Source organism: Apostichopus japonicus, chromosome 14, assembly GCF_037975245.1.
Source record: "Apostichopus japonicus isolate 1M-3 chromosome 14, ASM3797524v1, whole genome shotgun sequence".
Lineage (NCBI taxonomy): Eukaryota > Metazoa > Echinodermata > Holothuroidea > Aspidochirotida > Stichopodidae > Apostichopus > Apostichopus japonicus.
This window is the reverse complement of record NC_092574.1, coordinates 6,956,685-6,981,251: the sequence shown is the minus strand read 5'-3', so window position 1 is coordinate 6,981,251 and position 24,567 is coordinate 6,956,685. Positions and strand designations below refer to the sequence as shown.

General features: G+C 37.4%; 1 protein-coding gene across 10 annotated transcripts in view; it reads right to left on the bottom strand.

Moving 5' to 3' along the window:
* Positions 1 to 6,233: 6,233 nt before the first annotated feature.
* LOC139980225 (C-Jun-amino-terminal kinase-interacting protein 4-like) overlaps positions 6,234 to 24,567 on the bottom strand; it is a 51,436-nt gene continuing 33,102 nt past the window's right edge. For 7 of the 10 annotated variants that reach the window (XM_071991734.1, XM_071991742.1, XM_071991739.1 and 4 more), the window contains 11 exons: positions 19,835 to 20,032; positions 19,189 to 19,399; positions 18,587 to 18,667; positions 17,347 to 17,414; positions 16,120 to 16,268; positions 15,508 to 15,679; positions 14,980 to 15,093; positions 14,330 to 14,506; positions 12,643 to 12,660; positions 11,211 to 11,327; positions 6,234 to 10,096 (listed from right to left, as the gene is read on the bottom strand). In XM_071991734.1, the coding sequence (XP_071847835.1) occupies positions 9,966 to 10,096; positions 11,211 to 11,327; positions 12,643 to 12,660; positions 14,330 to 14,506; positions 14,980 to 15,093; positions 15,508 to 15,679; positions 16,120 to 16,268; positions 17,347 to 17,414; positions 18,587 to 18,667; positions 19,189 to 19,399; positions 19,835 to 20,032 (1,436 nt within the window). In that variant the 3' untranslated portion in view covers positions 6,234 to 9,965. The remainder of the gene's footprint in view (positions 10,097 to 11,210; positions 11,328 to 12,642; positions 12,661 to 14,329; positions 14,507 to 14,979; positions 15,094 to 15,507; positions 15,680 to 16,119; positions 16,269 to 17,346; positions 17,415 to 18,586; positions 18,668 to 19,188; positions 19,400 to 19,834; positions 20,033 to 24,567) is intronic. The other 3 variants (XM_071991738.1, XM_071991736.1, XM_071991740.1) reach the window with 3 other exon arrangements.

Here is a 24,567-nt window from a genome sequence, read left to right as displayed (position 1 = left end):
CTTTTTTGTCTATAATATTTCTATTTGCGCCAAAAATAGGTGTTTTTTCTTGCAAAGTTAAAAAAGTACCTCATTTTGGTACCCAATTCCAAAATAAACCTCAGATTCGTAATCAGCATGTCGCGAACTACCAGAAAAGATACACATTTTTCGCCTTTGCGCCCTCTTATGACACCTTTTTCGCTCAGTTTGCAACTTCACATGAACAAAAGAAAATGGAAAAACTTTTAGGGACAACAAAAGATTTTAAGCCTTTGTTCGTCCTAAAAGTTTTTCGCTCTTACTTTTTTTGACGTGAAAAAACTTGTTGTCGCAAAATCGATAAATGTGGATCTTTTCTGGTAGTTCGCGACACGCTGATTACGAATCTGAACTTTATTTCGAATTGGGTACCAAAAAGAGGTACTTTTTTCACTTTTCAGACAAAACACCTATTTTTGGCGCAAATAAAAATTGCCAAAAATTGACCCAAACTCGATTTCGCCCAAAAGACGTAACTGGGAATAATCGATGCTCAGGAGCCCAAATCTGCAACTCCCAGGTCCATATCTGCTTCCGTTCGGGAGATACGTGGTCCCAAAGTACAAGATAGAAATACGTGACTGTTCTTTATAAGTGCAAAATTTGGAAAACCCCCTCTTTTCAGCCCCCTCTCTTGTCCTCTCTGAAACACCCATCGACATTAAAATTATATGTGGAGTAGAAGACACCCTTGTCTTTGTTATACATCACTTTCGTGTAATCATCTGACCGGGAAAGGCTTTTTTGTCTATAATATTTCTATTTGCGCCAAAAATAGGTGTTTTTTCTTGCAAAGTTAAAAAAGTACCTCATTTTGGTACCCAATTCCAAAATAAACCTCAGATTCGTAATCAGCGTGTCGCGAACTACCAGAAAAGATACATATTTATCGCCTTTGTGCCCTCTTATGACACTTTTTTCGCTCAGTTTGCAACTTCACATGAACAAAAGAAAATGGAAAAACTTTTAGGGACAACAAAAGATTTTAAGCCTTTGTTCGTCCTAAAAGTTTTTCGCTCTTACTTTTTTTGACGTGAAAAAACTTGTTGTCGCAAAATCGATAAATGTGGATCTTTTCTGGTAGTTCGCGACACGCTGATTACGAATCTGAACTTTATTTTCGAATTGGGTACCAAAAAGAGGTACTTTTTTCACTTTTCAGACAAAACACCTATTTTTGGCGCAAATAAAAATTGCCAAAAATTGACCCAAACTCGATTTCGCCCAAAAGACGTAACTGGGAGTAATCGATGCTCAGGAGCCCAAATCTGCAACTCCCAGGTCCATATCTGCTTCCGTTCGGGAGATACGTGGTCCCAAAGTACAAGATAGAAATACGTGACTGTTCTTTATAAGTGCAAAATTTGGAAAACCCCCTCTTTTCAGCCCCCTCTCTTGTCCTCTCTGAAACACCCATCGACATTAAAATTATATGTGGAGTAGAAGACACCCTTGTCTTTGTTATACATCACTTTCGTGTAATCATCTGACCGGGAAAGGCTTTTTTGTCTATATTATTTCTATTTGAGCCAAAAATAGGTGTTTTTTCTTGCAAAGTTAAAAAAGTACCTCATTTTGGTACCCAATTCCAAAATAAACCTCAGATTCGTAATCAGCATGTCGCGAACTACCAGAAAAGATACACATTTATCGCCTTTGCGCCCTCTTATGACACCTTTTTCGCTCAGTTTGCAACTTCACATGAACAAAAGAAAATGGAAAAACTTTTAGGGACAACAAAAGATTTTAAGCCTTTGTTCGTCCTAAAAGTTTTTCGCTCTTACTTTTTTTGACGTGAAAAAACTTGTTGTCGCAAAATCGATAAATGTGGATCTTTTCTGGTAGTTCGCGACACGCTGATTACGAATCTGAACTTTATTTTCGAATTGGGTACCAAAAAGAGGTACTTTTTTCACTTTTCAGACAAAACACCTATTTTTGGCGCAAATAAAAATTGCCAAAAATTGACCCAAACTCGATTTCGCCCAAAAGACGTAACTGGGAGTAATCGATGCTCAGGAGCCCAAATCTGCAACTCCCAGGTCCATATCTGCTTCCGTTCGGGAGATACGTGGTCCCAAAGTACAAGATAGAAATACGTGACTGTTCTTTATAAGTGCAAAATTTGGAAAACCCCCTCTTTTCAGCCCCCTCTCTTGTCCTCTCTGAAACACCCATCGACATTAAAATTATATGTGGAGTAGAAGACACCCTTGTCTTTGTTATACATCACTTTCGTGTAATCATCTGACCGGGAAAGGCTTTTTTGTCTATATTATTTCTATTTGCGCCAAAAATAGGTGTTTTTTCTTGCAAAGTTAAAAAAGTACCTCATTTTGGTACCCAATTCCAAAATAAACCTCAGATTCGTAATCAGCATGTCGCGAACTACCAGAAAAGATACACATTTATCGCCTTTGCGCCCTCTTATGACACCTTTTTCGCTCAGTTTGCAACTTCACATGAACAAAAGAAAATGGAAAAACTTTTAGGGACAACAAAAGATTTTAAGCCTTTGTTCGTCCTAAAAGTTTTTCGCTCTTACTTTTTTTGACGTGAAAAAACTTGTTGTCGCAAAATCGATAAATGTGGATCTTTTCTGGTAGTTCGCGACACGCTGATTACGAATCTGAACTTTATTTTCGAATTGGATGTATTTTGAGTGCGTGGGAGGCAAAAAACCTGATTTTAAAAAATCCGTAAGGGTAACTATCCCTTGCAATTTTTGCCAAAAATTGACCCAAAATCGATTTCGCCCAAATAACGTAACAGGAGTTAATCGATGCTCAGGAGCCCAAATCTGCAACTCCCAGGTCCATATCTGCTTACGTTCGGGAGATACGTGGTCCCAAAGTACAAGATAGAAATACGTGTTCTTTATAAGTACAAAATTTGGGAAACCCCCTCTTTCCAGCCCCTCTCTTGTCCTCTCTGAAACATCAATCGACATTAAAATTAGATGTGGAGTAGAAGACACCCTTGTCTTTGTTATACATCACTTTCGTGTAACTATCTGACCGGGAAAGGCTTTTTGTCTATATTATTTCTATTTGAGAAGGCAGTAATGATATTAAGTTATATATATATATATATATATATATATATATATATATATATATATATATATATATATATATTCAAGTCTCTTATTGAACGATTTATCTGCCCCCTGGTTACATCGTCATTTATTCCTCTCCATCCTGCCCTACCCTTCTTCACCTCACGCACTCCGCTCCTAGGGTTAAAAGAAATCAGCGAGAGCAGGCAGTAATGAATGATATTTACCTACATTAATGACTTTCTTTCAAATCTCATTTAGGACGAATTATTAGGTCCCCCGGTAACATCATTAACCCCCCCCCTCATTCTCCCCTACCCTTCCTCACACTCACCGCTTATCTTACACCTAATTTATGAGATATCCTCGTAAAGCGTGGTGATCTAGGTCCCTCATTAATCTAATGCATGGGAGGAACTTGAAACTTTCTTCCTTATCCGCATATTCCAAGCTTTCTCCAAGAAAAGAGTTACAGCACCTATTACCCAGATGTTATATAAATAATAAAAAACAGCCTCCCTCCTCATAAAACGTGATGATCTATGTCCCTCAATAATCTTAAGCATGGACGAACTCTCAACTTTAAGCATATTCCAAAGTTTTTCAACAAAAGAGCCACAGAACCTACTACACACAAATTATGTAAATGTCACTGGACGGTATCCGTAGGGACATCGTTTTTTGGTCCACATTTGAGTTTCCATCATATCTTTAACCTGCTTTTATACATATCTTTTAATGTGACAGTTATAATGACCACATCTAATGACTTTTGAGTCGTATTTCTGTATCCAGTGGAATTGTATCGCTGAGATATAAAAGGATGAATTTTCCGTTCGTTTTCACGGTAGGCCCCTCTGTTCAAGGTCAATCCACGACTATAACATTAGGTCCTCTAAGTGCGGATATTGGTCTCCATTTGCCACTATTGCAGTAAACTCAACCGAGCAAACGGATCTACGGTGTCTCTTTAAAGACATCATTATTAACACGTCGAAAAGAATTTTTAGTCTCTTTGGTGTCATTTTAAAAGTATTTCTGATTACATTACGTACAGGTTCGCCCTTCCTCCTTTTCTATGGGAAATGTACATATGGGAAATATGACAATGACCGTGATAAAATCAATTTCAAGATAACTAGCGATCAATTCGCTCAATTTGTTTCAAAATATGGTTGAAAAGTGACATGGATTCCTCCTCATTCATTCATTTTATTTGAGCATGTTGAACCCTTGCGATAACATGTCATTACGAATCATTGCACACACTCACACAAACCGTTAAAAAATACCACCCTCCCTCCCCCTTCTCTTCCTACACTGCGCTCCCAAAAGTGGCGGAGCGTCCATACAGTCAGGGCGGATGCCCCGCCCCCCCCCCCCCCTGACGGACTCAAATGGACTGCTGGCGTCCTTTTCAGCTATTTGCCACTTTTTACTTATTCGTGATTGACTTTTTTATTGCGCTCTCATCTACCTATTGACATTAGTCAAATTTTGTTGGCGATGACACCTATATATTCTTCGTTTATCATGAGATGAGCACCAAAATCAATTGGGTCCATCTACTCACCATGGCGCATCTATGTACCAAGTATGACTTCAATCTAACTTGCCATTGTTGAGTTATCGTGTTTACGAGCCAAGGGCGTCACACATACACACACGCAATCCCTGTCTCATAGATTCCTTGAGCCTTCGGGCAAGGAATCAAAAAGGGGGCAAAATTTGGTTGTGCCTCTGCACACCACATGCCTGGTTTACACCCAAATCTAAGTCCATCACTTATGTGTATCCGTCTGTCAATACAAAGAACCCACTTACACGATGACTATCAAAATCAGAATTCAAAAATGCATTGTGGTTTTGATGATGTAACATAAGCAGTTTTCTTCATGACTCTGATGTAATGTATAGTGAGGGTGTACATGTTTACAAGAGTTCCACGATTTGACCTCTGCTGACCTCTGACCTCCACCAAAAACAATGGGCTTCTTTAACTCAATTTGGTACCTTCTACACACTAAATATGAGGTTGGCCCAAGCTTCCAGTATTGAGATATCGTGATTACAAGATTTTCACAATTTGACCCCTGGTGACCCCAAATGGCCTTTGACCTCCACCAAAAACAATAGGCTTCTTGTAATCAATGTGGTACCTCTACACATAAATATTTAGAAATTGGTCTGACCTTCCCTTCTTGAGAAATCGTGTTTACAAGCTGGGCGTCACAACCGCACTCACACACACCCTACATACACACATACGCCATCATGAATTCATAGGTTACGATTATCATCGAAACCAAAATGTTTAGCATTGATTGATAAACTTGCAACCTGTTCAACTTTTGACATTGTAATGTCTTTCATGTTCATCAGTATTAAAATCAAAGTGTTTGCTATACCAAAGATGCACTTGTGCAGGGGGGTTACAGAGATACATGTCAAAGACAATAAAAGTGTTCCTTTTCACGAATACCAAGTACCCCTTTTTGTTCATGAAAAGTACCCTTTTTTTCCTCTTTTTTTCTACTTCAATAGTGCCCTTATGTTGACAAAATTTGTACAAACGAATTTGTAATTATAAAGTGACAATTTGTTGAAAAGCATTCACATTAGTACTAGCCTTGTTATAGTACAGAATGTACAGCGCAGATCCAATTTGTCACAAAGTTTTGAGGTAAATTTGCGGTTTGCCCCTGAAATCAGTCTGCACATGTGCCCCAGATTAAACCCTCACACCCCTCCTCTGCATAAACGGTCAGTTCTAGCATTCTTCTTCTAAGCTTCCCACGTAAACCTCCCCCCCCCAGAATCTCCCACACCTTGCAGAAATATATAAATTATATAAATATACATTTATGGTACTACCCCCCCCTTCCCACCCCTTCCTGATCCCTCGCACCTGATACAGGAAATACACATATTCATGTACTGAAGCAGGAATGTAGCCAGTATGGACAATTTCCTAATGTTAATACCTCTCTAAACTGTACTCCCAATATCATGCTCTCAAAGCACTGGTATTGACAGTAAAAACAGTTCCTGTAAACCTTGATCTGATAGAAACATTCATGATATTTAATATACTGCTCGTACTGACAACACGAGTGCTCTGAAGAAGCTGGAAAGAAATTTCATACAAGGAACATGATTTTCATTAAAACACTTATATTTCAAGTTAAATTCACCACATTTGAATGATACAGAACATTAACAGGCCACAGAAATATGCATAAAACAGCTTGGAATCAAATGAAAAACTGAGAAAAAGTAAACCTCTAAAAATTGTACATCAATGCTTCATCAGAAAAAAAAAACACACTTTACAATCAGCTTAGCCAAGAGAGCTTAAAAAAAAATCCCATTAAACTCTCACGAACAATGACTTTGACAAATATGAACAGGTTTGCATACACATTTATATATACCCTTTTATTATATTAATAACCCCCCCCCCCCCCCCGTCAAAAATTCATATCCTAATCAACATTTCTGTAAATTGTCAATATTTGTACCTTGGGCTGTTGCATATTCATTACCATGGGACAAGATGCATTTGAATTTCAGCAGGAGACACGTTAAATGACTGCATTCTGTTTTAGGAAAACTGACGAAAAGGATTAACTGTTGAATAAATTATATAAAGAGCATACAGTTATATAAATTATATAAAGAGCATACAGTTACCTTAACTTGGACACTAATAATAACAATGATATCATAAGCAATAAATATCATCTCTGATGATGACATATGACAGCAGCGTCTCGTCTCGCAGTGACAGCAGCGCTGTTCCCACTGTGACAGCAGCGCTGTTCCCACGGTGACAGCAGCGCTGTTCCCATGGGGACAGCAGTGCTGATCTTGTGGGACAGCACAAATAGTAGCTTTCATCCCACTATGACAGCAGTAATGTTTTCACTGTGACAGAAGCACTTATTTCACTGTGATGACACCCATCGTAAAAGTGAACTAAGATTCTCTCTCTAACAGCTTTATTGGTTCTTGACAATCACCACACTTTTCTCACCTTGCTTTATATTTTTCACTTTATTCAAAGAGTCAACCATCCACGCTAATACCCGTCCCTCTATAAATAACCAATTCAACTTTCTTCCTTTTTAAAACACTGCACGTCCACCAAATTCACTCTTAAATCTTTAAATCCACAACTTACATAACTTATCATTTTCCCCCATTTGGCAAGATTTGACCTATTTCTCAGGTAAATGGAAAATGAAATTACGGGTTTGAGATATTTGTTCTGAGAATTACAATTAAAGATGTCATTTTGCAACAGACTGCATTAATTTGTATATAAAGATCATTGTATATATTACTATCATCTCAAAAGCCTTCTTTCTGTTGTAGATGTTAAAATAGTTTGTATCATAACAAGTTAAATCTTCAAATGTTACTGCTATGAAGGGCAGGTGAAGAAGGGGGGGGGGGTACACTGTGCTATATTCTCTGCCTATGGTATTTTAAGCATAATAATTTCTAGAAAAGGCTCCCAAAAATGTTGCAGCATATTTTTTTACAAGTTTCAGATGATAAAACCTAAAATATGTTATAAATATTATCTGTTTAAAAAAAAAAATAAGACATAAAATATACATCCCCATTCCAATAAGCAAATGTATCTGGAAAATATAATATTGCAACAAATGTAAGAAATAAATGATTTATTGAAATAGCAAATTGATTTTTTATTTCAAAGTTTCATCTATGCACAACCAAGGCAATATGACACGCATAGTTTCGATACATCTCCAAAAACGGTTGAAACAGTTTGGATTTACGATCGTCTATGACTCTCAAATTTCTGTCATTTCACCTGTAGATATCAATCTACGCGAGAAAACTTTCAAAGTCAACCGGCCACAAGTTAGTACACAACACTTCTAATTACACCATGTTAATTTATCAATGTTATAAACAATTTTTTGTCCCTCTTTAATGGAAACGAGCATTTCTCGCCCCGAAGGGGACGTCAACCACTATGACTGCTACACAACGACACTGGAGCACACTTCTAAGAAACCGATCCCTTTATTAATAAAGAAACCGACATCAGAGATTTTTAACTTTTTTTAGAAGATCTTAACATCCAGGGTTCTCTAAAGACAACAACCTGGCTATGACAATACACATATTACACTATTATCATGAGCTAGAAATAAAAAAACTTCATTTTTACAACATTCATTAAAATAATATATGACATTTATTCCGATAAAAACTCTGGTAAGACCCATCGAGAATTTACAAGCGAATCTGAAATAAGAAACGAGAATCGAATGGGGAGTGCTAGAAATGGTGAGTCACAAAAAAAAAATTAGCGACTTCTCGGAGCTGATTAAGCTCACAACATGAAATGATAAAACAAGAAATATCACCGATAAAATTAAAATAATATAAATATTAATAGGATGCTGGCAACCAGAATACTGACTTTGAGATACATAATTCTTACTGATGACTTTGATCGGTATATTGCTTGAAGCGTCCTTGGGGGGGGGGGGGTAGCTACAGAGAAGATCAAATAGATTAAAATTGCTTGATGAAAGTACCCCTCTGAATTTGAAACCGCTAATAGTTCTGATTTGTCATATGACTTTAAAATGTACAGATGATGATAGAGACTCAAAGTTTGAAAATTCTGTTGTCCAAAAAATTGTCTTTGTTGTTAAAAATCTTCACGAAAAAAGTTAAGTCCAGCACCATGCCTGCCATTGATATTCTTTGACAAAACAAGCACCTTTCAAAATAATACAATTTATTTCTGTTGGTATTTAATGACAAGCCTCTTTTTCAATGAGCGAAGGAACCCTTAATTACAAGAGATATATTTTTTTTGGGGGGGGGAGGGGGGATGGAGGGGGCATGAGTACTTTGCCTATACATATGGCACCTTCATAGCTGATGTACCTAGCCAAACCTAATTTACATATAAGAATTCAGGCTAAAGATAATTTCCTGATTAAATCTTGAGGCTTGTTGCCATGTATTTTCTACCTCTGTACAAAGAAGTAAAAATTAAAAAAAAACTTCACACACAAACACAATAAATTGAAGACTCAAATGACTTTTAAAATGAGAAGTAAAAGTCTTCTATGGATCAAATACTGTCAACAAGTTTATCTAATAAAATACGTCTTTAAAATTCCCCATTTCTCACCAGAGAGGATAAAACATTGCAGTTTTTATTTTCATATTCTAAAAAATACTAAAAATTCTTCTTCAAATCTGGAATTAAGACTCAAGCTATTTCTTGTTAGAATCACCTCAAGTCAATTTTTACTGAATTTTTAAGAAGTTGGTCTGGAGTCATCACTTTGTTCCTCTAATGGGGGAAATACTGTTAACTTCTTAGAGTTGTTGCATTTTGGAATGGGAAAGACTCGAGAAAGCGATGCGTTTAACACCCTGATACGCGGCCAAGGTCGTCAGCCCTGGTGATCCTCGACTTATGGACTCCTACCGTTGGATGTCAGAAGCTTGACGCTCTCCGTACAGAATACCGCAAACTGGTCGACCGTTAGAACAATACCATCATTGTTATGCACTCTGAATCCGGCTGCGCAAACTTAAGTTTCGTCCATCGAAAATACAGACTGCTTTATTACGAGAGGCAAGCTTTTTTGAGTAAGTACATACATTTTTTTTTTTTTAAAACCACGGTTTCATGGGTAGATGCTGGCATCAGAATACTGAGTTTGAGAGGGATAAATGATTCTTCCGATAAATTTTGCGATCCATATATTGCTTTTTTAAGCGTCCTTATCTGGGATTGCCTGTACTCACTCAAAATGGCAGCACTCAGCAAAGCTACGATTTTCAAGGTAGAAGAACTCTCGAGGTGAACGTTGTAAGGGTATCATTCGCTGACTCCCGACACCTGCCAGACGATCAGATGGCTCCTCTCGGATCGAGCGGCGCGGGATGAGTTTGCCAGTCCGTCTCCGTAACTACTGGAGGAGGAGCTGTCTTCATCTTCCTCTCCATCTCCTGAAAATAAAAGAATCAAAATTATTAACACAATCTCACAAAGCTATAGTTAAAAATATACAAAAGTTAATACTAACTCATTGAAATGCATTTAGAAAACAAAAATTTAAATCAATATGAACAAATAATGAGAATAATAAAAATTAAATAAATAATCATAATTAAAAAATAATAATTAAATAATAAAAATTAAAAAAAAAATATAAATATAATAAGAAAGTTAAAACTTAGGGTAGCAAATTACTGTTACATGTCACATTAATGAATGGCATGATCTCGAGTAAACATGAAAACAACATTATTGACAACAATGAAGGCTCTAGGGCACACTCCAAATATCATCTTTTTTTTTCCTGGATAATTTATGTGTTTATAATGCGATCTATTTACCGTTTGCAAACACCTTGAAAGACAGTCATTTTGGGGTGATTAAAGTGTAAGTTACTCAAAACAATAGAGCTAAATACTGTTTTTATCGGACTGCTACACGCACATTACAGTTTGTGGTTCGCTGCTTATGATCTGTGACATCAAATTCAATGGCTATGCATTTACAGGAACTCATAATGCAGACCTTCTTTGTGCAGTATTCACAAAATAAACAGTTCTGACACAAATAAACAGCTACATTAAACTGTACAAAAGCTAACAGGGATAACAAATGAATATTAAATATGTAGAAAGTGGTAACTAGACTTTAAGGCGTAGTACTGTTGCAGAAATCAAACATACTTAACCCCCCCCCCACCCCACCCTTCAACATACCAATAACTTTTGATATAGATAGACATGCAAAATATGTTAATATCTAATGTAAGCCTGAGAGCAGTTTACTCCATTCGCTCAAGTTCTATACAAATTCACTTTTTAACACAGTTACATTACATGCTCTCACAGCGTAGCAATACCATTTTAAAATTCAAGATGTATTCTTACCATGGCTTTCATACAACTTACACAAAAGTCTTTAAAAAACCCCAATTTTTTCCCTTTCAAGTTTTTAAAATTTATGACATCTACCTATGACCTAATGAGATACTGATTAATTAACTATAACTACACGCTTAACAACTCTTGATGGTTGCTTGGATAATATGGAAGACATGATTCTTACCTGCTCTGAAGTCAACGTAACCTTCCCCGCCGCTGAGGACTAGCATATTCCTGTTGGTGATCTGGTCAGGGGCACTGGCCGGATCTGTCACTTGACCTATGGGGACAATAAGGGCACCTGGGGAATTACGGCCAGGGTGGTGGTGGAAAAAATGGCAAATGAAGAAAAATGATTGGTTAATGGGAATGATTAATGAGGAATGGTTAAACAATGGAAAGAGACAAATGCAGACAATGATTAATAGTTATGGAAGTAAATAGTAAATGGAAGTTAAGGGTCTGTTATCTGTGGTGGTTTAGTGAACAAACCATTTCTTAGCATACCTTCCACCCCCCTCCCCCTCCCCCTGCCCTCCCACACCTCTCAATGGGGAGGAACATGCAAGCATGAAGTGTGTCTGTAACAAACAAAAATATGGAACCAATGCAGTAAGATCCTACAAGCATGACAGAATTGTCAACATGGACAGAATTGTCAATTCTAGGTCTGTTTTAGTTCAAAGTCCCCCTTCCTTCCCTCCCTCTCTCAAACCAGAAACTTCCAGCTTTAGGGATTATTTCTTATGCATCAAGCTACCTAAATGATAAAACCTAATATTTAATCATTTTACAGGAATCGCAATCAACTCCTTGCAGTTGGTCTTTATTCTTCTCTCCTCTTTTTTTAATTTTTTTCTTATAAAATTTGGGCAAAAAATGTAGATATTTGCTTTTCAGACCGTGACTCAAATCAATCAAGTCTTCAATAATGGTTTTTCTTTCTTTCCTAAATGCTAATTAGTACCTAAATGAATGATTGCTTTTGCCTATAGAAAATTTCAACCCGACAGGCTGGTGTACACTTTTACAAAAAAAACAATGTCTTGATGAATGATCATAGTGGCTTGAAAAGGTAAACATATAAATAAATTAAGTGAGATGCTTTATACAATGACATATATGAGTTGGGTAAAAAACTGTTATTATCTTGCATGGAATAATCTGCTTCGTACACTGCTATGTATATTATACAGGAATTAAAGTTAATATTAATGAATATATTATGTTACATGCTTTGTTTTCACTTTTGTTTAAAAAAATTTTTAAAAAATTTACATGATATTTAAAATACAAAATTCATTCAATGTCAAAACACTCTCACACCATAAGTGATTTTACTCTATTAAACTGATGGATGTTCGATATGACGTGCACTTCACAACCTGTCCTACATCATGGGGCTACTTTATGTGTGATTCTTCGACTTAATTCCTAGAGTAAAATATGTATGGCAAGATTGTCGAACTGTTTGATAAGCACTGATAAAATGATCAGCAAGTGTGGATGGTTTATTATTGGGATGAGGAAGCTGAAATATATTTCACAATGGTTTGAAATGTTCAAATATGCAAAAATGAAACCAATTTTCTGGATATATTAACTGATATTCTTACCAGTCCAAGGAGAATGTACTGCAAGGAATTGAAAGAGGATTTAGAACGGTTACTATGGAAATCTCAAGAAATATTTCTGCATTTTTTTGGGACGGTATGCTCTCTTTCTTGCATATTTTTATATTTGAAATTTTGTGGAATTTTTGAAATTTATTTTTTTATTTTATTTTATTTTTTTTTATTTTATAGAAAGTCATTAAATGGTACCTTGTCTGACACTTTTCTTTCTTTTTTTTTGAATATAGACTTAATTCTAGACATACAATATTTTTCAGAGTAGATGACTCCACGTCTAGGTGACATTCTGATCTATGCCAACATTCCTATTTTCGCTTCAGCGGTGTAAGTTTTAGTGACAGGCAGCATCAACGTTTATTAGGGCGAGAATAATAAAACACAGAGGTGTTACAGAACAATTACAATGTTAGTGACATGAATACAGTTAAAATTACAGGGAGAATTGTTATCAGTGTTTTAGTAATAAAATACAGTAATGTTTTTTGTTATTATTATCATGTTAGCCACGCAGTTGGACATGCTTGTCTACACTACAACATTGCCATATTGAGAAGTGTAAGACTGGTAATAGGTTATACAATAATTGATAACAAACATTTAAGCTTAATACCAAAAGCAGATATATTTTGATATTCAGCCAGGAATCAGTCTTTACTCACAACTCACGACGGATCCAAGGTACATCGCAAAAGACACAACAAATTATGGATATATCTATCAGAGACTTCAAAATGTGAACAAAATCTTGTTAACGTTTTTTTCTAAATCCACGTGTAAGCTTGTTGAGGGGATAGTGATACAGTACTACCAGGTGCACTAACAATGTAAGTAGCATCCCCCCTGCCCTGACCCCTCTCCCAATCTACTTTACTCATAACTTCCCTCCTCTCTCCATCTGTTTTCCTCCCTACTCTTCATTCTTCCTTCATCCACAGTCCCTCCTTCCTCTGTCCCTCCCCCCCTCTCCCCCCATTCTTCCTTCACCCTCAGCACCTCCTTCCTCAGTCCCTGCTCACGCCTCTCCCTCTTTTTCCTTCACCCTCAGTCCCTCCTTCCTCTGTTCCTCCTTCCTCTGTCCCTCCCTACCCCTCGCCCCATTCTTCCTTCACCCTCAGTTCCTCCTTCCTCCTTCCTCTGTCCCTCCCTCTCTCTCTCCACCCCTATTCTTCCTTCACCCTCAGTTCCTCCTTCCTCTGTCCCTCCTTCCTCTGTCCCTCCCTCCCACTCCCCCCCCCCCCATTCTTCCTTCACCCTCAGCACCTTCTTCCTTCACCCTCAGTTCCTCCTTCCTCAGTCCCTCATTCCTGTCCCTCCCTCCCCCTCTCCCCGATTCTTCCTTCACCCTCAGCCCCTCCTTTCTCTGTCCCTCCCTCCCCCTCTCCCCAATTCTTCCTTCACCCTCAGCACCTCCTTCCTCTGTCCCTTCTCACTCCCTTTCCCTCATTTTCCTCCTGCTCCTCCACCCCTCTTGGCTACCTTTTTCCAGCCTCCGTATTCATCCCTTTCATATATTTCATATTCCTTGAAATTTTTTTTTTGCTAGTGAAGCAGTTGCATGTATTCTATAGAGAACAGACAGGTCGAATACAGAATGTCTCTTTGGTGATCGAGCACTACTACTTTAACACGACTGAAACCCTGATTCACAGTAGTGGCGTAACCCACTCACCTGGAACGGCCACGAAGAATTTCACATTGTCCCGATGTCCGTGGAATGATAGTTGGGCCTGAGTGATACTGCAGTACGGTAGAGTGGTACCAGCTCGGACACTGTCAGATTTATTGTCGGAATACACCCTGATCACGCCCCCTGGTTTGGACCCACCTGAAGCGATGGGCTTCTTAGCTGTGAAACCAAATGGAATCAAAACAGTGTTAGAGAATACCGAGCGAGGCACGTCGAATCGACTGAATGAATTTTAGGGTGTTGTCATGGTTTTTTGTCACTAACGATACAACTGATAATTCCTGGAGTATTTTAGTGGTTACCATGAGTTAAATCAGGATAAATCAAAAATTGGTAATTTAAAGTAAAATCTTGGCAAGCTACCTGCTACAACTTAAGATTTTTTTATTTTTTATTATTTTACTTATTTATTTATTTTTGTATTTATTATTTTTTTTTACGAAAGGAGGTTCTGACAATCTGACTCATTCCCATACCAACATTAGACAATCCTCACATTGAGGTTGATCGTTTCGCAGATGGCAAATTTAAAGATTACAAATGCTTCTTTGAGGTTGAAGAACATGGGCGGCCATTACTTGACTTTCTAGCATTTATTTGTTGGATATGGATGACCAGTAAGTCATACGTACTTTCTGTCAGAGGTATAGAGATGATGACACCGTTGGAGGTTCCGACCCAGAGACGACTGCAAGCGATTAGGAGGGAGGTGATGCGGACAAAAGAAAAACCTAATTTGCCGGTTCCTGCATCGGAGAGAAGAAACGTGGAAAAAAAGAAAGAAAAGGAATTAGAAAAAATGTCTTGGTGATGTAAAGAGGAATTCTGACAATGACTAGACATGAGTACTCACCCTTACTCTAAATAGAAAATGACAAAATGTTTGCTTACAGGGATGAGCCTGGGGTAAAAAAAATCATGGAACTTTTCAAAAATTGCGGTATAGGCTCCAGTTTGCATATGCTACAGTGTGTTAGGATAATAGTTTTTGTCCCAGAGGTAGAAAAGAAATCACGGATATTCCGCGAATTCGCATAAAAAGCTCATGCCTGTGCTTATGGGAGTTAGTTTAGTCCTCGGTGAAAGATAAAAAAAAATTAAAAAAAAAAGCTTTTGAGAGAGTCGCGAGGTACTCTGGTGACAAATCGTCGAGGACTCACCTAACATTTTACTGACGTAGGGTTCGATATCGACGTCCTGTAGGTGCTTGCACGTATGGACATGGTATAGTCTTAGGGTACTATCCAACCGAATGGACACCCAGACCCCATCTCCTTGCCATGCCATTAATCGAACTTGGCTCTCCTTGCGTGGATGGGCATCGAACGATTTCTGCAAAACGAGATACAAAACTTCCGTTAACAAGCGTAAAAAGTCCTCCCCCTTGTCCTGTTTCTTCGTAAATCTTCGGACTAATCTCCGATTGTGGTTATCGTGGGATGGTGGATGGGATACGGTAGTTAATAAAAGACTTATTTTTTTATTTTTGCCATTCCATTTATTGAATCACTTATGTTTCTCCATACAATTGTCTTTCTGCATTGCATTTATTTAAACTAAAATGGATTGATTGATTTCACTTCATTTAGAAATGACAATAATGTAACAACACTTGACGGTGGAACATCAACCATCTGTTTTAACAGCTTTCTACGAGTTTTACAAAACCTTTTATTAGCAAGTATGAGCATCATGGGGGGGGGGGGGTGGGGGGGCGTAGGGAGTTTCCTTTAAAAAAAGAAAAGATTTGTTTAAGGTATCGTCCCACTCACCTCGACTTTCAGTGTCTGTGGATTAATAATGTGTATCTTGTTTCTGATTCCACACCAGATCTTATCCCTAGCGATGGTCATACACCTCAATGAGTGCTGCGGACGACCCAAGTCCAGCAGATGATAGTTGTTCAAATCCCATAATCCATCTAATGAATAAAAACATTTAATCCCATAATCCATCTAATGAATAAAAACATTAAATCCCATAATCCATCTCATGAATAAAAACATTAAATCCCATAATCCATCTAATGAATAAAAATATTAAATCCCGTAATCCATCTAATGAATAAAAATATTAAATCCCGTAATCCATCTAAAAAAAATAAATCCCATAATCCATCTAAGAGATAAGAATAATGAATAAAAACATTTTATCCCATAATCCATCTCATGAATAAAAACATTAAATCTCATAATCCATCTAATGAATAAAAATATTAAATTCCATAATCCATCTAATGAATAAAAACATTAAATCCCATAATCCATCTAATGAATAAAAACATTAAATCCCATAATCCATCTAATGAATAAAAATATTAAATCCCATAATCCATCTAATGAATTATATCATTAAATCTTGTATTCAATCTAATGAATTAAAACATTGCACAATCAAACTATATAACAAACATGGCACAACCAGTGAACAAAATACAGTTGAAAACGAAAATAAAATAATATATATATATATATATATAACTGTTGATGTGAATATATCTTTCAGAAAACTAAAGGAACAAGTTTAGGTATATGCATGAACATATGCATATGGAAGTATAAGCATACTATAAAAGCAAATCTAAGATATCTGTACTACACAGGACATAGAGAATGTCCTCTGAAGCATAACTATACACACTAACATATGGTGTGGCAACAGACTTGAAAGGACACTGTGTCATTTAAAGCTACCATGTCAAAAGTAGAAAAATGAGGGGAAAGGAGCTTCAGCAAGGCGGCATAGGAAGAAATCTCTTGTGCTCTGCAAGTCTCACACATTTAGACACTGCACAGGTCTATGGAGATCAACTCTGTATTGCCTGATATTCATTCATCCTGTGCTGAACAGGATTCTGAAGCTGCTCATACCTTTCATTGTGACACAATACCTTAGTTTGCTATTACTCATTTCAATTTGTTCCAGTTGCACAGACAGCAAAATATTATTTCAATTAAATTAGCGATAAAAACAGAGGTTTTTCGTCAAGACGAGCTTACCCTCTGATCTGTGGAAGACTGCAACGGACCCATCGGCTAAAGCTGCCATCACTCGTCCTTTGATGTGGCTGGAGGGGGGGAGGGGGAGGGGGGGTGGTGGGAGAAAGAAACATGAAGTTTATCAACGACTAAACAATAACGAAAGCCAAGGCAAACAAAGGAAGAATATCCTCACTATTGAAGTAAATGACCTGACCTGACCTGACCTGACTTGACCAAAGAGGAGGTGAATAATAATGAGGCACTTTGTGGTGAGTTTGAAATACTTCTTGAGCTTAAAGGGATATTCCAGGGGTACATTTATGTTTGACTAATGAGAGAGGTACACATTCAGAAGCAACCTGGTGTAATTTGCATGCAAATACTAAATAGTGGCCTTTTGAGATATTGATAGTTGAGGTTGTCAAGTTGAGGTTCACCCGTAAGTCACCTTAAAGATAACACAAGTTGCGATGTCAGTTTTGGTACAAATGTGTCCACATTTAAAATTAATTATTACAAATACAAGCACATAAGAATTTACAATGCAAACTTCACTAGGATACTTAGAACATCATCCTCTCTCATCGGTTAAAAGTTTAGTTAACCATCGGACTATACTTTTTTTCTTATGTAATTGAGGAAACAATTTTATCCACTTCAACACAACGACATCAACAATCCAATGTTACATGTTAGCCAAACATTGCAAATAATCCCTAACGAGGAGTCTCATTAGATGTACCAAACCCACAGTGTCTCATGTTTTGAAACTAAAACGAAGATCTATTTCCTCTGCTGAAGACAATGAAACTCACTGGACTGATAATTACGCTAATTAACAAAGTTTGAGAGAATGCTGCTATTAATAAAGCACTTTTTAACTCATCCAGAATATCAACTCTTTCTTTACTCATCAAACACTATCTATTGTTTTTGTTTCAAATTCAGAGTGCAACACACATATACATGGTCAAAAGTCTAAACAAGCTAACTATTCCTCCCCCCCTTCCACCACGCCCCCCCCCCTTCTGCTGCCAAAGTTATTTGCCATTGTTCTTTCTCGATGAGAATTCTCAATAACAATTTTTTTTTTTTTCTTAAATGATCTGAATTGAAATAGAAACAAACATCACATACTACAAGCAGACCCATAAATTAAGAAAACAAACAATTTTGTCTGAATTTGAAAACATAAATGTTCTTTTCAGCATCTTATTACTTGTCTATTGCTTCTGATTGGATAATTAATTGGACTTACACAATTTCCAGGATAGAGTCCTTGAGTTTTATGGCGTGCAGGCAACGTTTCCAGTTGGACACGGCTGAGTGGATGTACAAGCTGTAAGATAACAACAACAACAACAACATAAAAACAATCAACACATTCAAGGTAAAAAAGCAAAACAATATTTGATAAACTATATTAGTTTTTCTTTTCTTTACAATTTAATGCAATTAGGTTAACCTAATAACCTCACAACATCTTCTTGAGGACTTCAAGGAATTGTCGGTTACAGACTATGTTAGTTCATAAATTTACACTGTGTCTTTTTTTTTTTGTCTCCTGCACCAACCGATAACATTTTTTGAAATAATTTACCGAGCTTGAAATATAACTTCATACAAGGTATCTGGCAACAGTGCATTCAGTGACATCATCATTACATACTTTACCGGTACAACAAACCTTAAAATCTAAATTATAAGCATTAGTCATACCCTCTCGGCCCTCTAGAACAATAATGTTGAGCACAAACGACATTCGGGAGGTAATATTAATGGGTATTCTTTGATCGACCATGTTTTACATCTCTTTAAGTAGGACACACCACCTTTAAGGTTTGACCTCAGGTCACTTACTTGCCATTCTGTGCCCCCATCCACATCGTGGGCATCACAGTGCTCTTCTTGTCTGCCTCCTCGTGCATCAGGTCTGCCTCTTCGGGAGCCGTCGACAGCCCGTCTTTCAAGAGATCGCTCGGTAGTTCAACGTTGTTGGAACGCTGTCGGGACACGATGGTCTCGGTGGGGATGGGCTGGGAGGTGGCACCTAGAGGGTCGCCCGAGGAGTCTGGGGAGGCAGGAAGGGTAAACTATTGAAATATTGACATCAGTTGAAAATAAAACAATCACAGCCATAATACAATACTCTTGGAGATGCTAACATCTTGGAACGTGGACACACTGCATAAAGTATTTCAACAGACTTTGTAGAGCTTAATCCATTCTAAGACGGCATTGTGAAACCTGTTCTTAACATTTTATGCGCTTGCTTCTATCGCTTCGTGATATCGATATGGCCTAAGTAAAAATTCCCTAGTTCTCAGCTAAATTATTGGCTTTTGTAAAGGCTCCTTCGTCATAGAAGAAAACATTCACTCTCACTGTTTGGCATCTATGGCACTCTTTGCATCCCATCTACATGAAATGGGTGAAGCAATGGTCGTCCCCCTCCTTTTCTCACCTTTGCCCCCCCCCTTTTTCACCTCCCCCCTGGATGCTTTACCTGCATCACTACTGGCCCCAGAGTCTGACTTGCTTAGGGTGGATTCCTTTACGATTCCTTCCATGCCTAAGGTGTCCGGTAGAGCCTGAGCCGTGGCAGCTTTGGCCAGCATCGCCTCGGCCTCGTTGACGCTGGTGATGTCCCGCTTTATGTTGGCTTCCCCGACCTCGGCCTTGAAGTCCGAAGGTTCGTCGAGCTCTTTAAATGAATCGAAAGTGATATGATGAGGACACAGGCAATAAAGTGAAAAGCTCTTTTTGTGAATAATACCAAAACTTTTTGAAAAAATTGCATTCGTATGAAAAATGACATAACAAATTTCCTTCAAGATTTGTGAACCAAAACCTCATTCAGCTGGTGATATTAAAACATCAGAAAGTCAAAAAAGAGAGAAGTGGGTGTAATTTCATGCACAAGTCATCAGTAAAGCAAACCTACTAGATCGTAAAAATAAATAAGTAAAGAATACCTAGTTTATCATCTTTCTTCGCAACATATCAGATTTGATTAATACCACACACTGGCATAGAGGCTGTTGCACATACTATGGCACCATCCGAAGAATAAATTGGACCATGTGGACCGTGTGCGTTTCAAGTTCCGTCACGTGAACGAAACGGCCAATTGATACATTGACATGAACAGACCTGACAGAATATTCCACAAAACTCTGAACATCATTTACCTATCAAAATATGAACATTTCTAAGCATGGGTATATATTCTCTCTCATTCACAGTAGACCCCAGCAGTACGTAGAGTCCTAGTGAAGAATTTGTACGGTGTCTAAGTAAACTAACATATTTACTCATACTTTGATATACAACCTATAAAGCTGTCTAATATCAACAGTCGTTATTTCTTTTTAATTTAGTCGGGTCCAATTAATGAAATTGTCTCATTTCATACTGTGTGCTTAACAAAAATATCTTACAAAATAGCCGATCAATTTTTACAGAGAAGTAATCAAACATAAATTCTTTCAAGCACCAACACTGGACCCCTTTAACCATCTCTAATAGACAACACTGAAGAACATAAATTGAACACTTTCTTTCTAATTACTTTGCATGATGTGAAAATGATTTCAAGAGAAACCGTTTCCTGACTTTGCGCTTGGACGTAAGCCATGACCGACAATTGTCCTAAAATGACTACCAATATTTTGTCCAGCTGGAAAATTATTACAAGGCGAAGCTACTTTTTGGTTGAATCAAAAGCATGAATGAAGATTTTTTTACGTTTCACTTGCAAAGCTGACATGTAATTTAATTGTTTGTGACAGCTTGAATACTGAAAGCATGAAAGTCAGGCGCGTAGCCAAGGGGGGGGGGGAATGGGGCAGCCGCCCTCCCTTGAGCATATTTTGTAAATTTTTGTTAACTGTTGTTATGATATCGCTAGTAATTTCGAAAGAGAAAATGCTAAGATGCAGCTTACAAGGCCTGGGAAGTGCCATTTCCAGCGATCTGGGAGGCATTTTCAGCCAAAATTTTCTTGTACGCTTCGCGCCAACTCATGGCCGCGCTGCGCTTAGATAGTTTGCAATGCCGTATCTACGGCTCTGATAGTTTGCCTACATTTTTGCCCCTCCCTTGGCAAATTCCTGGCTACGCGCCTGATGAAAGTCAAATCAAATTCATTGCGAAAAACACCATAGAAATATACAAGAGAATGTTTTATCGGCACTGATCATGCACTGGACATATGTAAACACACACACACAAAAAGGCTATGCATGGATCCAGCTGTTTGCAGATGACTCTTCCAACTAAAAGTTTTGATAAATTGATAATTTTATTTCCTTTTGGGTCACATGACAACTTTGTCCATTTCAGGTTCATGTGGCTGGTGATTTAATCTCCTTGTTTGTTAAAGCTTGGTATATTTCCAAAAGCAGAAAAGAAAGGAAAAAAACACATTACATATTAGAGTTTTGTTCCTTGAATTCATTCTCTGGTATATTTCTATGGATGACAACCCTCCTCGACTTCTGTCTGTACTGACAGAAGCAAGTAATGCATAGTCTTGTACAAACTGAGCAAGCTTCAAATGACAATATCATCTTTGCTTTAATTGCGATTTAATTGTGATATTACTTTCCTTCTTCTTTTTGCAAAGCTATTTTAGAGTTTGTCAATTGCTTTTCAAACGTGATACAAATTTTAAACACAAAAACATTCTTTTTAGTGTAATTTTAGTGAGGATCCCAGCCCCATAGTGTGACTTTCATATACGACCACAGATTTACAGATTGACACTACTAGCTGTCCACTTTGTAGATGCCACAGACAAACTGCAAGTCTGGATACATGGAATCCAATAAATTGATAATATATTCTTTCAAGAACAATATGCCTGAACAAATCAGCCCTCTCATTTGGAAAATTTGCATTTGTGTTGGTTAACTTTTGAGCCGTGTTGTTAAATTTCTGGCTCAAATTGTCACATTCTTTAGTTACATAAGAAAGTTCTTGCTTAGTTACTACCAACCCTCCCCCTCCCTCCCTCCTGGCCCTGCCCCTACCTCCATACACCTTCCTAGATTCAATTTAATGATTCTACTACTTCTCTAATTATTGTCCTCCTGAGTAGAAAGATACTCAATTATCATCTGTGCAGGTTTTCTTTAACATGTGTTCCAGTAAGATAGTTAGGAATGATATTGTACATTTTAACTGTACACCATCTGTTTGTATGTTAATGATATTACATAATGTTTATGTATAGTTATGCATATGTCAGTCTACATTCTACAGTCTTCTGGCTCACGCCTCAACCACCCAATTCAATGAGTAGACTTCAGCACCTTATATCATGATTTTAACCTCATCTCTGGGGGCATTGTGGTCAAGTGGTTAAGGCAGTGGACTTGTGATCTAAGGATTACAGGTTCGAGTCCTGGCCAGATCATTGCGTTGTGTTCTTGGGCAAAGGCACTTTATCTCCATTGCCTCTCTTCACCCAGGTGTATAAATGGGGATTTGCGAGGTGACTTGTAAATATAGTTGGTGCGCCGGTTTGTGGCTGCACCCTATGGGAAGTCCCCCAGGGGACACATGTCTGTGGTGCCCCAGGAGAGATTGTTTTAATTGTGCACACTTTGGTGTGTAGGTGTGACAAGTTACCAATGACCAGGGTTAAATACAGCGCGGCGAGACTTTATTGTAAGTTGCGCTATATAAGAACTGAGAATTATTATTATTATTCATCTCAGTCTTCTGGCTATTACTATCCCATCCTTCCAATGTTGTCCCTTCCCTTTATCAGGGACCTGCTTTATAAATGATCAAGTTATATTCACACTTAAAATGGATGTGTGTAAAATTAGAAACAATTTCTTGACAAATGGCTTGAAGAGCAAAGAAGAAAAAAATCAAAAAGTAAACAGATACGAAAAAAAAAAAAAGGGAACAAAATATAAAATGGTACAAAAAGTAACAAAAAGTAAAAAAAAACAACTGAAGAACAAGAACAAAATTGTAAGCAGAGGTCGAATATGGGAAAATTTTAAATTTGACGACAAAATCTAGACTCAGTTGTTGCTTTTTTTTAATTTAGTGTGTGTGTTGTTGTTTTCTCCTATTTGTTTATTTCTGTTGTTTTGTATTTTTTTCATTTGTTGTTGTTTATTTTGCAAAACACTTGCCACTATGAAAAGCAGAAAAATGTGTGTTGAGCTTTTTTTAACTGAATCATATCACTTTAAAGTAGCAATATATGAGATAAAGCTTTCACAAACGAGGTCTTATTTTTCAAATTAGGAGTCTTACCTTTTTATGAATTCTTATGTAAGCAAAATCATCCGCAAAAACTACAAACTTTTACCCAAACTTTCAAAAGAGTGAAATTTGACTGCTCTTTCAAAAATATGAATTTAATTTGGAGGAATGCAAAATTAAAAGTAAAACAACAGCGAAAAAGAAAAGACACAAAAAAAATTGCAAAGCACATTAAAACCCATGCTACCAACGAATCTGAATTTCAAATGGATCTATCTAGTACTGAAGATGACATAATCTATTTGTAAAACACAAAAGTCCAGGATACTAAAAACTAGGGAAAAAACGTGTGAAAAGATGAGATTTTGATTGCAAATGCATGCATGGAAGTGTGCACTGACAGCCCCTACAGAAAACAGAGGAATTCACGCTTTTCAAAATCAGGTGCATAAGAAATTAATTTCCTTTATCTAAACTCAACTATTTTTGGTAATTTTAAGTTATTGATTTTTGACAGAAGAAAATGACACAATCACAGCTTCAAAACTGTTATGGCCAATGTTAGATAGAAACTAAGGGTATGAACAGAGTTTCTATATCTGTAATGCAACCCCCTGCTATGCCCCCCCCCACCCCCAACACCCCCCAAAAAACAAGGAACATTAATGGTGATTCCTAGACCTTTCAACATCCATCTTCGTCATCATGTAAGAACCTATACTGTCTAGGGTCAGAGAGATGCAGTGAACGGGAAAAGTACAAACTTTCTTTCCATAGCCTCATCATTTTCATTTATAGTAAGGAATGTAAAGAGGGTTATTGGTCCAAATTCCAAATTTGTGTCATTGTTGAGATATATAAACAATGAAGCTTACTCTGACTTCAAAGATTATGAACATTGCGGCAATTCCATACTGATTACGTATATCGGTGAATATATATTTCTTTAATTTTCTGATACAGTTTGGGAATCCTTCATAACTGCAATCAGTAACTAATTTTGTTCAATTA